A 15,574-nucleotide genomic window follows, 5' to 3' on the forward strand; every position below is an offset into this window, starting at 1 on the left:
CTCTATCCAGCAAAGCTATCATTTAGAATAGAAGGGCAGATAAAGAACTTCCCAGACAAGAAAAAACTATTATTCATCAGCAAACTATTATTATATCAAATGTTAAAGGGACTTATTTAAGAAAGAGAAGATCAAAACTGTGAACAGGGTCTGCCTGGTGTAGCCCAGTGAACTGAGCTCTAGCCTGAGAACCAAAGGGTCACTGGTTCAATCCCCAGTCAGGACACATGCCTGGGTTGCAGGCCAGGTACCCAGTAGGGAGCATGTGAGAGGCAACCACACATTGATGTTTCTCTCCCTCTTTCTCCTTCCCTCCCCCTCTTTAAAAATAAATCAATGAATTAAAAAAATTGTTAACAAAAATTGTTAACAATTATGTAATAAATACATAATATCAACAATAGAAACTACAAAACAAACTAAGCAAATAACAAGAACAGAGACAAAAATCATGGATATGGAGAGCATTTGATGATTGACAGATGGGAGGGGGTTTTAGATGATTGGAAGAAGAGGTAAGGGGATTAACAAATACAAATAGGTAGTTACAGAATAGCCAAGGGGATATACAGTACAGTGTAGGAAAGAGAGTAGCCAAAGAACTTTTATGCATGATCCACAGACATGAACAACTTTGTGCCTGAGGGAGTAGGGGGTGCTGGGTGGAAGGGGCAAAGAAAAACTGGGAAAACAGTAATAGTATAATCAAATGAAATTTAATTAAAAAGAAAAAAATAAATGCATGCACACACACAAAAATAATCTAAATTCTTAGAATCAAAGAAGTGTTAAATTCAAATTACCAAAAAACATTATCTAGCCAGAGTTGAGAGCAGGGAGGGGGCTGTGTCTTACCCATCTTTGTATTCCCAAACTCCAGTATAGTGACTGACATATACTATGTGCTCAACACCTATCTGTAACATTAAAAGGATAGCATATTGCCTAAAACTTTAAATTCTTATTCTTATTTAAATTCTTATTTTAACACAAGTATAATCAAGCTCAGTACTCAAATAAGCAAATATTTGAGTGGCTGCTACTGAAAAGCACTTCTTCTAGGCACTTCGATACATCTAAGAAGAAAAAACAAAACTCTCTTCACTACTAGAGTTTATATTCTAATAGGGTAAGACAGAAATAAACAATATAGTAAAATAAGGAAATTACACAGTAAATTACAATGTGGACAGAATGGATTTCTTTTTAAAAAAGAAGCGCTGGATAAGAGAATCAAGATGGTTTATCATCTGTAACCCAAACGACATCACTCAGGAAGAGTTAGGAATTCACCCCACATTTTATAGTAGTTAATAGTACCAACACTGGAAGAAGATTGCCTGGATTGAGAACTGATCAATAATTCTGTGCTTGTTTCCTATCCTATAAAACAAGAAAAATAACAGTTGCCCAAAATGTGTAATTTGGTGAGAGAATTAATTGAAGATAATGTCTGTAAAGTGCATAGAACTATGCCATAAATAGAAGTACTACCTAATAAATATTACAATAGTATACTGCAATCTCCCTAGTAATGATTAAGTAACTGGAGTGCAAGGATTTTGCCCACCTGTTTATTCTGAGTGCTTCTGTCTTTGCTAATTGGTATATAAAGACCTAAAGAAACATTTGTCAAATTTTAATCAAGGTATTTACTAACAAGATAAAATTATAATTGCCCTAGTTGGTGTAGCTCAGTTGGTTGGAGCACTGTCCCAAAAGCAAAAGGTTGTGAGTTTGATTCCCAGTCAGGGCACATACCTAGGCTGTGGGTTTGATCCCTAGCCCAAGTACATTCAATCCCCAGTTCAGGCATGCACAATCCCCAGTCTGGTATATATGGAAAGCAACAAATGGATGTTTCTCTCCTCTCTCTCTATAAACAGTGAAATAAATATCCTCAAGTGAGGATTAAAAAAACTGTTTTATTTTCCTGGGAAAGAGACAATTAGTGTGGGATATGACTGATTAAAAACAAGTAGAAATGTTAGTATCTGGGAATGAGATCACACAATAGCTATTTAACAGTCCTTCAGAACTTGTTTCAGATCACAGAACTCACTAAATAGACAATAAAAGATATAGATCCTTTAGCCAGAACAATGGCGTCGCAAAGTCTGTACAAAATTTTTTATGTTTGAAGCTGACAGACTTCTGAAATGTTTTCCCCCTGTCATTTCTGAGAACTTATCACATCCCCAATAATTACTTGTGTTTTCTTTTTGAGCTTTTGACTGACAGCATTATTTGTGAAATGCTACTCTTAATCTTACTTATCTCTAAAGGTTAGCATTCTACACTGAAAGAACAGCTCTCTTATTACTAAGGCCAAACTGTACATTCAAGCAACATTAGTAGACCAAGTGCCAAAATCGTATTATATTTAGAAAACAGAATGAAATAAACTGCAGGCCTATTACATGCAGTCCACTAAATTGAACATTTTTCCCATTAGAAAAGATGTTATTTAGTTATAATAAATTACCACCAATTAAATATCTAATACAGAATTAATCAAATAAGGTCAAAAATAATTTATTATTAACAAACCCTAATACTGTATAAATCCTTATAGTAATTTACAATAGTATAATACTTTCAAAATATTTTTATATATATTTTCATTAGACTCACAACAAACCTGTAAGATTTACATTCTGAAACCACTATCCAGCTAGTAACCAACAGCCACAGGTGTCTACCGAGCATCTGAATTGTGGACAGTCCAAACTGAGACATTATATAAATACAAAATACACCCCAGATTTCAAAAACAGAAAAAAATGTAAACTATCTTATGATTAACTTTTTATATTGCATGTAAAATTAAATTTTCTTTAGCCCAACATATTAAAAACAATTTCATCTGCCCTGGCTGGTATAGCTCAGTGGATTGAGCACGAGCCTGTGAACCAAAGGGCCACTGATTTGGCCTGCTCAAGGACTTTGGCCTTGAGCAGGCCAAGTTCCCACTAGGGGGGCGTGAGAGGCAACCACACATTGGTTGAACCAATGTGAAATGAATGAACCACACATTTCACTCCCTCTCTTTCTCCTTCCCTTCCCCCCTCTCTAAAAATAAAAATAAATAAAATCTTTAAAAAATAGTAATTTCATCTGTTTCTTCTTTTTAACATAGCTACTAGCAAATTTACTGGTAGGTAATTTACCAATTCAATATGCTTCAAGGAACATATGTATACTTGCTTCCCAGCACCCACTGAAGATGGTATAATTTTACAGTTCAATCAACACTGTTCAAGTTATTTAAGACAAACTTTTTAAAGCAAATTAATTCTATATGTGTAAATTTGTTTAACATAGAACCTGTAGACATACAGAAATGTCTGTTATCTGCAAAACAGGTAACTTTCACTCTATTTACTGGAAACATGTAAATGTAACAAACACAGAACAGGCAATCAGCAGACCCACCTAACAAGATGCTTAATATCCCTGATCACTGATTCTCTACTAGAGGGATTTAAGAGACTCAGTAAGTCAGACAAAAAGGATTAAAGAGTTTCTTTCTAAAACGAAAGTTAGACCCTCATGCACCAACTTGAAACAGGAGTTCATTACATTTAGGCAATGCTCTGTTAATCTGGTTTAGGTGGAAATTTTTCAGTATGTTTAAAGTTTGTATTATTCATTAGAATGCCTCCCAATTTTCTGTTAGTTATTAAGGGTTCTGTCCTGGTATCAGAATATGGTAATTTAACATTTGGGTCGTGGAAAGGAAGATAACTATTCAGCAAGTTGTTGTTCTTGCATTAGGATGCTTGACCTCTATACAGTATTTTTAATACAAGCTACGCAGTGCTTTCATGTACATATTCTCAACTGACTTTTATTTATTCATTTTTAGAGAAAGGGGAAGGAGAAAGAGAGGGAAACATCAATGTGTGGTTGCCTCTGATGTCCCACTCTACTGGGAACCTGGCCCACAACCCAGGCATGTGCCCTGGCTGGTAATCGAACAAGAAACCCTTTGGTTCTCAGGCCAGCACTCAATCCACTGAGCCACATCAGGCAGGAGGGCATAACTGTGAACACATTTTTTTAGTAGAATTAAGTTAAGTTATGTGGTTACTGGCCTCAATGAGTTCAGGGCAAGTAAGGTCATTACATATGAAATGAAGAGAACTGTTAACAACAGTTTTAATTTTAGCTTTAAACTATAAACTTCTAAATTATAAATTCCATTGCATTTTAGTCCCTTCTGTTCCAGGTGTCTGACCTCAGATGCTGCGCCCATTGTGATGTTGACTCCCCAGAAGAACCAGATAGCCATTTATGAACTCCATTTTATGGAGGGAGTAATGGCTGACAAGAAGGACATTCACATGCCTAAACACCCTGAGCTGGCAGACAAGAATGTGCCTAATCTTCACATCATGAAGGTCATACAATATCACACATCATGAGGCTACATGATGGATGTTTGCCTGTAGACATTTCTACTGCTACCCTACAACAAGGGCATCCAGTATCTCCATGATTACCACCACCTGCCCCCTGAGATGTACCTTCTATTTTGCCTGAATCCAGCCTGAGAATGGCGGGCAAAGGCCCGAAGAAGGTCTGGAGAGTCAGATCCCTACAAGACTGACACAAGGGGAAACAAACAGAGACACCTACAGAAGGAGCACTGTGCCCCCTGGTACCAACAAGAAGGCTGGGGCCAGGCCTAGGTCAGCAACCGAATTCCAGTTTACAGGCAGATATGGTCATGGATGTGGTCAACCACCTCAGTAATGTTGGAGCAATTATTTTGTGTTGAATATTTTAAAATTTAAAAGGATATATAATATTTAAAAATAAATTCAATTGAGTTTTAAAGGATTTAGGAATACTAATAATTTTAGGAAATTTGTGTGGGAATGTTCATTCGATAGTCATTCTGAAAATTCTGATCTCTCAACAGACATATTTTCATCGTTTAAGGTAATTTTCTTAAGCTACTCCACAAAGCATGTTTGATAAGAATGGCTTAATTAGTAGGTAAGTAAAAATGGAGTCTTTATCTTTAGTATGTACATATACAAAAGTGTGCATGTGCATGCATACATACACTCCTAAACAGCAAGGAAAAATACTCCACAGTACAATCCTCTGCAGCATGGTAGGAATTTTTATGAAAGTCTACCATTAAATGTGTTTTGATATCAGCGAAACACATTGGTCAATAAATTAAAAGTCACAAAATACAGAAATATTATCATTTACAAAACTTTAAATGTTTCCTAACAATATTATACTCTACTTTAGCCAAGACTATATTGTCTTAGTTTTACAAATATATGAACTTCTTCTATACTTACAATCCAAAAAAAACAAAATGGCACTTCATTATTACGATAATCATGACAAATACTATAGGAATGACAATTTTATCAACTCGGTCTAGATGTTAGGTAAATTTTTGGCCTCCTTAGTAGTGGAGCACTGATAGATACAAAGAAGGTTAAGTCAGTTTGAATATTTCAAGTAAAACGATCTTAAGACATCAACTGAAGGTGTGCTTCAATCTAAAGACTCAGTGCCAGGAGTAGAAAAAATATCCTGACCACTGCCAAGTACTTACCATGTGACTGGCCAAACTACAGAGAGATGAATAAATCTTATTTGTCTTCCGATGCAGGAATCTATCCTGATGCTTCCTTATGCTTCTTCCTTATGCTTCTCTTAGTACATCTTAATATTTCTGACTTCGCATATATTCTTTTAATGTACTACATAATTCCTCACTGGTTTGGATTTCCAATGATTCACCTGTTAATCTGTATCACACTATAAACCATCCCAACACATTTATGACACTCTAACAACTGGGTAGGAAAGGCAGAATTTATATCACAATTTAAAGGGGTTGTGAGAAAATATTTTAAAATCCCAGGTAATTCTAATAATATGACCAATGCCCAATACTGCTGTAAACTACTTGAGGCACCAAAACTTGCATGAGAGAGGAACCATAAAAAACCCAGAATTGATTTATAATATTCTTACATGTTTAAACTTCAGTCACTTTCAAAGTCCTTTCCATTTGATGCAATACACCTATCAAGACATTTGTTTGACTGCTCAAAACAGTTTTTTAACTCAATGATTTTGATGCCTTTTAGTGCTTCTGCTTTTTGTTTCACCTCTTCCACATGAGCAAAACCTTTCCCCTTGAGGACAAAGGGGAAAAAAATGTTGCTCAGGGTGAGATCAGTTAAATAGGGAGAGTGGGGGCACAGGGTTATGCTGTTTTTGGTCAAAAACTGCTGAACACTGAGTGCACATGGGTAGGTAAGCTCATAAGTCACCCATCATGAAATAGGAAAAACACATTGAAATAGCTTTTAAAAACAAATTCACTGAAGCCTAACTCAGCCTCTCATAATAATGCCAGCTGCTACAATGATACAGATGGTTGCCTAGAACACTCACCTAGCAGGGGAAGTCTGTTATAAGCGGTCTACCCTCCAGAAGATAATTCAGGTTTTTTTGCCCCACCACCATACTTGTCCTAATTCCTCTAATGTCTAGCATGACATTAATCATACTGCTCACAATAACATAAATTTCTGATTAATCTCTTTTCTAACACTCATTTCCTTAATGATGTGAGAGAATCTTTCTCTTAATGTTGGTAGAAACTGTTCATTACTGTTACCATACTTAAAGTATTTTTCTACTAGAAACTCCCAATGATTATACGCCACACAATGTTTTGAAATCACCTGAACACTGAACCATCAAAAAATAACCTGAGCTAAGTGGCACTAAAATAGACACAGGAACTTAGGATCTCATCCTAGTCATGAGAAACAGAATGGAATCATGATGGGAAGTTTAACAAAGTATACAAAACCTTTAAGATTATGAAATGCAAGTCTACTGGAGGCACTGGAAAGGACTGACGTGACATAAGTAGGTTTTAGGAAAGAATGAATCCCTAACACTGCCATATGTGACAGACACTAGATCAACATCTTAGGCTAGATGTCATTTTAGAATCATGAATTTTATTAAAAGGAGAAGTTCTTCTTAGAGTAAAAACTCCCTTAAGTACAAATGACTTAAGTATGCTTTCAACTGCAAGAAAAAGTAAGAGTAAAAATCACCCAAGTACCTGAGACCTTCAGAAGCCAACAATATTCAAACAAAAACAAACAGGTAAGGTCAAATTTAGCCCAAAGGAGGAAACATTTAGGAGCTCAGAGAAAAAATGCCTCTCTCACTTGGGCTAAAAGCCAACGCTATGACTGAAAAATGAAAAATAGTACAAATAGGTCAGAAAAGCCCAAGTAAGACTACGAAGGGGATTCTATCTGCTTAATAGTCTGAACATCTAACTAACATAAACCTAAAGAAAGCTGAGGAGAATGAGATGAGGACGTGTGAGGGAAGACTGAAAAGGACAAGTATACCTTATTTGAAAGAAGAGAAGAGATAAAATCTAATATCAGTTGTGTTTTTATCTTTCTTGAAATAAAGCGCAATATGCCAAAAATGTCGCTTATTTTCTTCCATCTTCAATATTAAAATGGCTACACAAAAATTCACCAATTTTAATGTTTTTTTAAATGCATGCTGATACAACAACTGTCACAATACAATCTAACAAAACTCTTTCCGAATGAAGTTAAAGACAACTAAGTGCTACTAGAACCATCTTACATAAAAAAACTAAATGAATTTTTTGGCCAAGCCAGTAAGATCAAACGGGGAATCTAACCTGCAGCCCAAAGGCACCATATGCTCAGGATGGCTATAAATGCAGCCTAATACAAAATCAAAAATTACTTAAAACATTATGAGATTTTGGGTATATGTGTGATTATGTGTCACAATGTATTTAATGTGTGGACCAAAACAACTCCTCTTCCTCCAGTGTGGCAGAGATGCCAAAAGGCTAGACACCCCTGACAGCTTAGGAGTCCAGCATCTTGTCAGTTTTACTGTTTGGCTCATCTTAACCAATTCCAATAACCAAACTCATCCTGGAAACAAGTATCTACCTTGTCTCTCTCATAAGAAACCTGGACCCTGTCTGGTTTCCTTTCCCTGTGGCTAGGTCCTCAAGACCTACTGACAAACCCCACTTCCCTCACTCCCAAGATGGCAATCCAAACTGCTACCTAGTGCCTGCTAGCAACCACCATCCCACTCCCACACCAAGGTGGCCTGCTCCACCTACCTATCCACACACTGCCTTTGGCTACACCCATCCTTCATACTTACAGGCTAACTGTAGGTATATATGGATGAACCTTCACCCAGATTTCCCAGACCAGTTTTCTGGCCTCTCCCCTATCTAGAAAAACTAAGTCCAGCCTGAAGTCAATCTGCCTAGTAATTGGATATCAAAGACTAAAACTAAGCAAGTCAAAGCTCATAATGAGTACCCAATTTACCTAAATCTCAATTATATGTTAGGTTTTATTCACCATTTATTTTCTGAACACAAACTGAAACTTTCAGATCTCTCACAACCTGCTTTAGTTTACCTGGAAAGATCAGCACCTGTCCTATTTTCATCCAAACCAAGAATCATTACAGCTCTTTCCTTGCCTATCTTCAGGCCCTGGACATGACACCATTTCTTCATATACATTAAAAAAATCAAACATTTACCACACAAAATACATTTAATAGGAGAGGATATTCCAAGACTAAGGAGGGGAGGAAAAAATTATAAATTTGGATTATGTATCAATAAAAATTTGGAGATTATTTTTGATTGGCTATATGAAATGAAGCAAAAGCATTTCATGTTTTATAATTTTTTATATTAAATGCTTTAATATTCATATATTACTAAGGTAATGTGACATCATAGTATTGCAAACCCCTCATTTGGAGGGGGATACATGGCAAACTTTAGGCTAGCTTCTGTAGAAAATATAAAACATTACAAATGTGACTTGTCACCCTTAAGTGATTTTATGGAATTGTAACTATTCAAAGTTTGAAATACTTACAAAAAAATCTGATCCTAAGGACTTACTAATTAAGGAATACAAATGATCATTAGATTTGCTAGAAATCCAACTCTGAAACAAAAATTTTCTAATATTCTTCTTTCATGTGGTGGATTAATTTAACTGATTGAAAGGTGAGCCAGTAACAGGCAATTTCCATTTGCCACTACTTATCTGTATGAATCAAGATTTTCTCCAAACAGGGCAACAAAGTAAAATAAAAAAACAAGTCACTCTGTTATATACTGGTAACTGCATTTATCATTTCTAAACCAACTGCATATTTTTTGTCCATTAAAACTACCTAATAATTTAGCCCTGACTGGTGTGGCTCAGTGAATTCAATGCCGACCTGCAAGACAAAGGTCACTGGTTCAATTGTGGAGCACAAGCCTGGGTTGCAAGTCCAGATCCCCAGCTGGGGGTATGTGAGAGGCTACTGATCAATGTTTCTCTCCCTCTCTTTCTTCCTCCTTTTCCCTCTAAAAAGAAAATAAATAAAATCTCTAAAAAATAACTACTCTGTAATTTAAATATGTTGGCTTGTTATATATGTGAGCTTATAGAAAATAATTTAAATTTAAAAGTTCATAACCTTATCTAAAATTAAGAGATTCAGTCCTTAAAATCCACTTACTTGCTCAAAAATAAGTTCACACTTTGTGCCACTTGCTTTCTATCTTATTCAACTCCAAAATACAGATCTGTACTTTTGGAATAAGAAAAGTAAGTACTGCCTTTCTATCTCTTTGAATCTTTTCCCAAATCCTTTCACTCATAATGCCTCAAATTTTATGATAAACTTATAATTGTAGAAACTAAAACAGGGCTTTAGTTTAACATAAAATATTGATACACACAGGCTGTACTAGTACTCATCCTTAACTTTTTCCTAAACCACTAAACCTACTACCAATACTGGACTTACTCACAGTATTCCTAATATTGAAAGTATCTTTCTACACTATTTTTGTGAGAATACAATATATAAAATTCTATTTCTGAATTGGTACAAAACCATCTCACCCTGCTGGTCCTTAAAAAAAACAAAACCAAAAAGATTTTCCTTTTTTTTTTTTGAGAAAGGGGAAGGGAGGAAGAGAAAGACAGACAGAGAGAAACACCAATGTGTGAGAGAAACATCAATCAGCTGCCTCTTACACACCCACCCAGACCCAGGCACATGCCCAGAAGGGGAACTTAACTGGCCATCTTTCGCCTTGCAGTAGGATGCCCAATCAACTGAGCCACAACAGTCAAGTCCCCTCTGGTCCTTTAAATATAATATGGTGCTTCCCAAGGTCAAACATTGAGAATTGTTTTTTTCAAGTTTGTACAAGAATTAAGGAAATCATATGAAAATGAAAATAACAGCAACCAGCCCTTGGCCCTATTCTAAGCACTGTACAAGTATTAGTTACGCAACCCTCCCAACAACCTATGAGGTTAGAACAGAGAGATAAAGTAACTTAGTCACAACAGTCAGTAGGTCAAAGAGCTGGGATTGGACCTTAAGCTGTCTCAGTCCAGAACCCATGCTCTTAACTCTGTACCATCTACATGTAGGATCCATCACCTAATAGATATACAAGTTATTTCAAAACAAAGAAATTGAAAATTTTTTCATTTTGTGACAAATCATATAAAACTGTAAATATTTTAAACTATCACCTTAAATCATAAAAAATAAAGACTAGTGATAACAAAACCAGGCAAATGAGTTTTCTATTATAAGAGAAAACTCCCTTAAATGATTTTGATAATTTTAATATGAATTATTACATGACCACTAAATCTGAAGTATACACTCATATGGAAATGTCCGGCAAATACCTGTCAAAAATTAACTACAAATGCCCCAAAGAAATCAACCTTCAAAACACATTCTGGCCTGGCTGGTGTGGCTCAGTGGAAGGGTCGCCAATTACATTCCCAGTGTAGGGCACATGCCTGGGTTGGGAGCCAGATCCCCAATAGGGGGCGCGCAAGAGACAACCACACATTGACGTTTCCCTCCCCATCTTCCTCCCTTTCCCTCTCTCTAAAAATAAATAAATCTTAACACACACACACACACACACACACACACACACACACACACACATTCTGAGTAGTCAAGGTGAGAGTATGGAACCATCCCACTTTACCAAGATAACATGGCAACTCACCTAACCAAGAAACAGGGAAAAAGTCACTAAGAAAAGGCCTCTTAACAATCAGAATAGATACTCCACATATTGATACTCATTAATTTTTCTCAAAAGAGGATCTCACACACTACATACAGGTCTACTTTATTTTTCCCTAGTACAGAACTACAAATATGAGTATGATTCCCATACTTTTAGAAAAACTAGAGAACAGATTTGGTGAAGGGGGACACTGATTTCAGTGACAAGCACACCCAACAGCAAAGCAGAAAAGTACTCAAAATGCAAAATCTTATCAACAGTCCTATACACAATGAACAGATACTCAAAGTATCACAGTCACTGACACACCCAAAATTGTTTTGACCCTAGGTCATCAAGAAGTTTAATTATATTTTGCATCCTATTCAAAACAGAAAAGAATTACATATTTGATTTTAGTATGACCTTCATTCAGAAAAATTAAAGTTTTTTAATAATTAGATGCTTCAAGAATAAGCCCTCAATTACCCAGTAAGCTCAACCGATCAATTAGAAAGGAATTCATATGAAAGTTCCAAGTACCAAAGGTTGAACTGCTTCTGAGTTTAGAAGCACTTTGTGTACAAAAGTTACCTGAAAGCTAGAGGGAGGTGGAGGAACATAAAAGTAGAAAGACTAAGAAAACACAGAAGAGCAGGGCGGGTGTCTATAAACACTATGCTTAAAGCATTTCCCACAAAACAATGTGTGGGCAGAAGGTGCCACATCAGCAGTATTTTGTATCTGCCCTGCGTCTAAATCATGTTAGTTTCATAAATGACTAATTTCGGTTAATAGTTTGCTGGTATGAAGCAGTATCAACTCTCAAGAGCGAAAAATAATAGCATCCTCCTAATTTATTTTATAAAACCAAAATCAAGAATACTCTTGAAAGAGCATACTTATTCCTTATGTTGACTGAAATTTATGCTTTAAGGTGGCACACTTTTTTTTTTAAGCAGCTGTTTAAAATTGCTTTTAATTTTTAAAGAATTGAGGGATGGTGCTTAGCCCAGCGCGACACTTTGTTACCAATAGTATTGTTACACTGCTCAACAAAACTCCCTTTCAAACCAGGCTGCATCACATCCCTAGATCTAAACAAAACTTTAAAGCACATAGTAAATAACATATAAGGCCTTGTACTTTTCCCCCTTTTAGCAAGGAAGTCTAACTCCAAACAGGAAACTGCTTCCCAAAGGGTTCAACACATTAGTCCTACCAAACCCCAACCGACTCTTCAGAGATTTAATATTTAAATGCCAACACGCTTGCTTAAGTAGAAACCGAGTAAATAAATACTCAAGCTTCCCTGTCCTTGAGGCATCCCTTGTAAATTTCAGCGAGGGGGCAGTAAAGGGGGGAGACTGCCTTTTCAAACAACCAAAAATAGAACTTTGAAAGCCAATCTACAATGCCTCGCAGAAGTTGAAAGTGCTTCTTGGTCAAGTTTTTCAATCACACGAGATCTCACATGGGGGAGAGAGGAAGGGGCCGGGGAACAGAGGGAAGCGCGGGGCTGAGTTCCGCGGGGACTGGGCGAGGAGAGGTGACCGGCGCCCCCATCCCCCACTCCCTCACCTTTCCCGAGAGTAAGAAAAAGGCGGGAGGGGAGCGCGAGAGGCAGCCCCGGGAGCCCACCGCCGATCTTCCACGAGAACAAGGTGGAAGGCAGGACTGAGGGGACAGCGTGGCGGAGAAGAGGGTTCGAGGTTGCCGCGGAGGGGCTGTCCCCCCTACCCCGACCCTTCCCCGCGAAGACGGAGAAGGGGAACCGACTTCCCGAAGCAGAAGGGTCTTCCAGGCGTGTGAAGCGCCCCCCGGAGTCTCTTACCCATGCTGAGGGGCCCGGCGGGGAGAAGCCCGATGCCGCCACTCCTCCTCCGGCAGCTCACGCCGCTCTGGCGGCGGGAGGCGGGCCCTGCGCTTCGCTCCTGCCCCTCCAGAGCTCAGGCGGGGTGAGGAGTTGCCTCCATCTGCCCGCGGCGCTCTCCGGACAGTCCCGTCGGTGAGGCCCGTGTGAAAGAGGCGGTGGCGGCTACACGACTCTGGTCTCCCCCAAAGCCGCGGTGGTGGGAGGGCCGTCGCCCGCCCGCCCAGGCAGCGGTTTTCCCACCCTGCGACGCTTCCGCAGGGGAACGAAACCAGCCGGTTCGTCTAGGCCGCGGGCTCCAGCCCGTAGCCGCTCCCCGAACCCCAGGACCCGCCCCTCGCCTCCCCTTCAAAGCCCGCCTGTCGCGTTCCAGAACGCGACACGAAAGACCGAGGTAGAAACCCGCAGAGCGGCCAGGAGGGTGTCAGGAGCTGGGCCTAGGAGGAGGCAAATCTCGCGAGAATCCTGATTCCTTGTCCCGCGGGCCCTAAACACCCGGCCGGGTCTGTGCCAGGTGCGGTGACGTCACAGCCGGGGGTCGCGCAACGTCAGCGTCCAGGTGCGGCGAGCGGACGAAGGAGGAAGCTGCAGAGGCCGCGGTTAGTCCTCCGCGCTCGTTTGGAACAGCTGGGAGGGCGTTTTGTCTGGTTTGTCGCCTCCACTGAATACAAAGAGTTTTTTGCTGATAGGCAAAGTGAGCTCGGTTTGCCCCACTTTCCGAGGCGGCTGTGCGGTGTTGCAGAACTGCAGGCTCTGGGGGACCTAAAAGAAAAGAGGCGACGAGAGAGAGAGCGACCCGCTTGGTTTCCACCTTCAGCGGCCCAGCTGCTTACCGGGGCCCCGGAGTTCACCTTGCGAAGTTCCTTGAGAATCAGAAGGATTTTCTTCATCAAAAAGCAAAACGCGAAGCACAAAATAAATTCTCTTTTACAAGAATAAGTTATTGGCTTACTTTAGTCTCTGTCAGTTTAAAACTTTAAATCCCTTTTCTCTTTTAGAAGTATAATTTGTTACATGATGTAGGGAGGGGAGTATTCATGACTTGAAATATTACCAGGCTTTTTTTCAATCTTCAGTACTGAAGGGCATACTGAAGGATTATTGTAATCAAATAGCGTTTCTTAGAGTTAGAAACAAGTATAATTAATTCAGCCAGCTTTTTCCTTGCTTGTTTAAGCGTGCCCAATCACCAGACAGCAATATTTGTTGAATGCCAACTACTGTGCCTATGCTTTTTAAAGAAAATACGTCATTTCTAACAATCATCCAATACTAAAACTGCCTTGCCCTTTGAAACCAGGCAGACCTAGGTTTCTGAAATTCAGCGCAACCATTTACTTCTTGTGGAAACTTGGGTAAATTAACTCACCTCCCTGGAGTTCAGTTTCTTGAGTCTTTTGGGAAAAAAAATTTCACAGTGCAAAGCCCAGTGTCTGGCACATTGTAGCAGCCTTGTAAATATCCATTTCCACTCTCTCCTATAGGCCTACTTTTGCCATCTTTTAATGCTTTATGATATCTAAAAATGTTGCCAGTGGTACCTTTATAACAAGAATTGTCAGTCCCAATCAGAAGCCAAAAAGGAGAAAAGAAAATCATTTACTCTGCACACCTAAACTACTTGTACGTGTTAGCTGTGTTATATTGAAACCTTAGAATATATTGTGCTTTTTCCAATCAACAAATATTTGAGTATATGTTCACTGACCTCTACCAAGCAAACCAAAAAAAAAAAAAATAGCTGAAGTACAGCCCTTATCCTCAAAGATTTTGCACTCTAACTAGAAAGTGACACATTAACACAGTTTGTTAACAGTATGAGGTAGGGAGGGTCAAAAGCCTGAGAATTTAAAGGAAAATAAATTACTATGGGCAAGTCGAGCTTAAAGAAAAAGGTATAAATTGAAGCTTAGGGGAAGGCAATAATTTCATCCTTGAGGAGTCCTAGAGATAAAGACTGGAGGTGGATATGCAAAAAGAATATTCCTGAGCCTTAAACAAACTATGGCTCCAGCCACCCATAAGAAAATATGCAATTTATGATTTGAAAGAATAAGACTGGTGGGAAGCAAAAGAAAATTTATGAAAGGAGACAACAAATGGTATAGTGTATTTGAAGAGAACTAATTTCCTAAGTCTCTAGAATCCTGGACATTCCAATGCATAGAACTGAGTAGAAATTAAGGAAAACAAACAGGAGGGGAAAAGACCATTGAATTTGACAATAAGGTTACCTTTGGAAGTATAAATTCAGAATATATAATATGTCTATTCAGAATATATATAACAGAAAAGTCAGTCAAAGGTTTTAGTGAGTAAATGAGTGATAAGGAGTGGGGACACAAGCAGATAAGGTAACCATACTTTCTTAACCAGAAGTTAAGTCACATGACCTGACAACAAGATCAAATATTTACAATCAGTTCTCGCCTAGAAATCTCAGGGTCTGTACTATTTCTGTAATAAATCCTGCACTTTAGAAGTTAGAAAATTAAGCAAAATCACTGCAAATTCAGAGGACAATATCCCATCGAGCTAATGTTGAAATATTGGCT

General features: G+C 38.5%; 1 protein-coding gene and 1 pseudogene across 1 annotated transcript in view; one reads left to right on the forward strand and one right to left on the reverse strand.

Annotated features, from left to right (window-relative positions):
- Window positions 1-13,065, reverse strand: part of CD2AP (CD2 associated protein) — a 139,784-nt gene extending 126,719 nt beyond the window's left edge. The window contains exon 1 of the mRNA XM_053668282.1: window positions 12,981-13,065. Coding sequence (XP_053524257.1) covers window positions 12,981-12,984 — 4 coding nt within the window. The 5' untranslated portion in view covers window positions 12,985-13,065. The remainder of the gene's footprint in view (window positions 1-12,980) is intronic.
- Window positions 4,263-4,758, forward strand: LOC119047178 (40S ribosomal protein S10-like; annotated as a pseudogene).
- Window positions 13,066-15,574: the final 2,509 nt, after the last annotated feature.

This window comes from Artibeus jamaicensis, unplaced genomic scaffold (genome assembly GCF_021234435.1).
Source record: "Artibeus jamaicensis isolate MK-2021 breed Jamaican fruit bat unplaced genomic scaffold, CSHL_Jam_final contig_484, whole genome shotgun sequence".
NCBI classification, from domain to species: domain Eukaryota; kingdom Metazoa; phylum Chordata; class Mammalia; order Chiroptera; family Phyllostomidae; genus Artibeus; species Artibeus jamaicensis.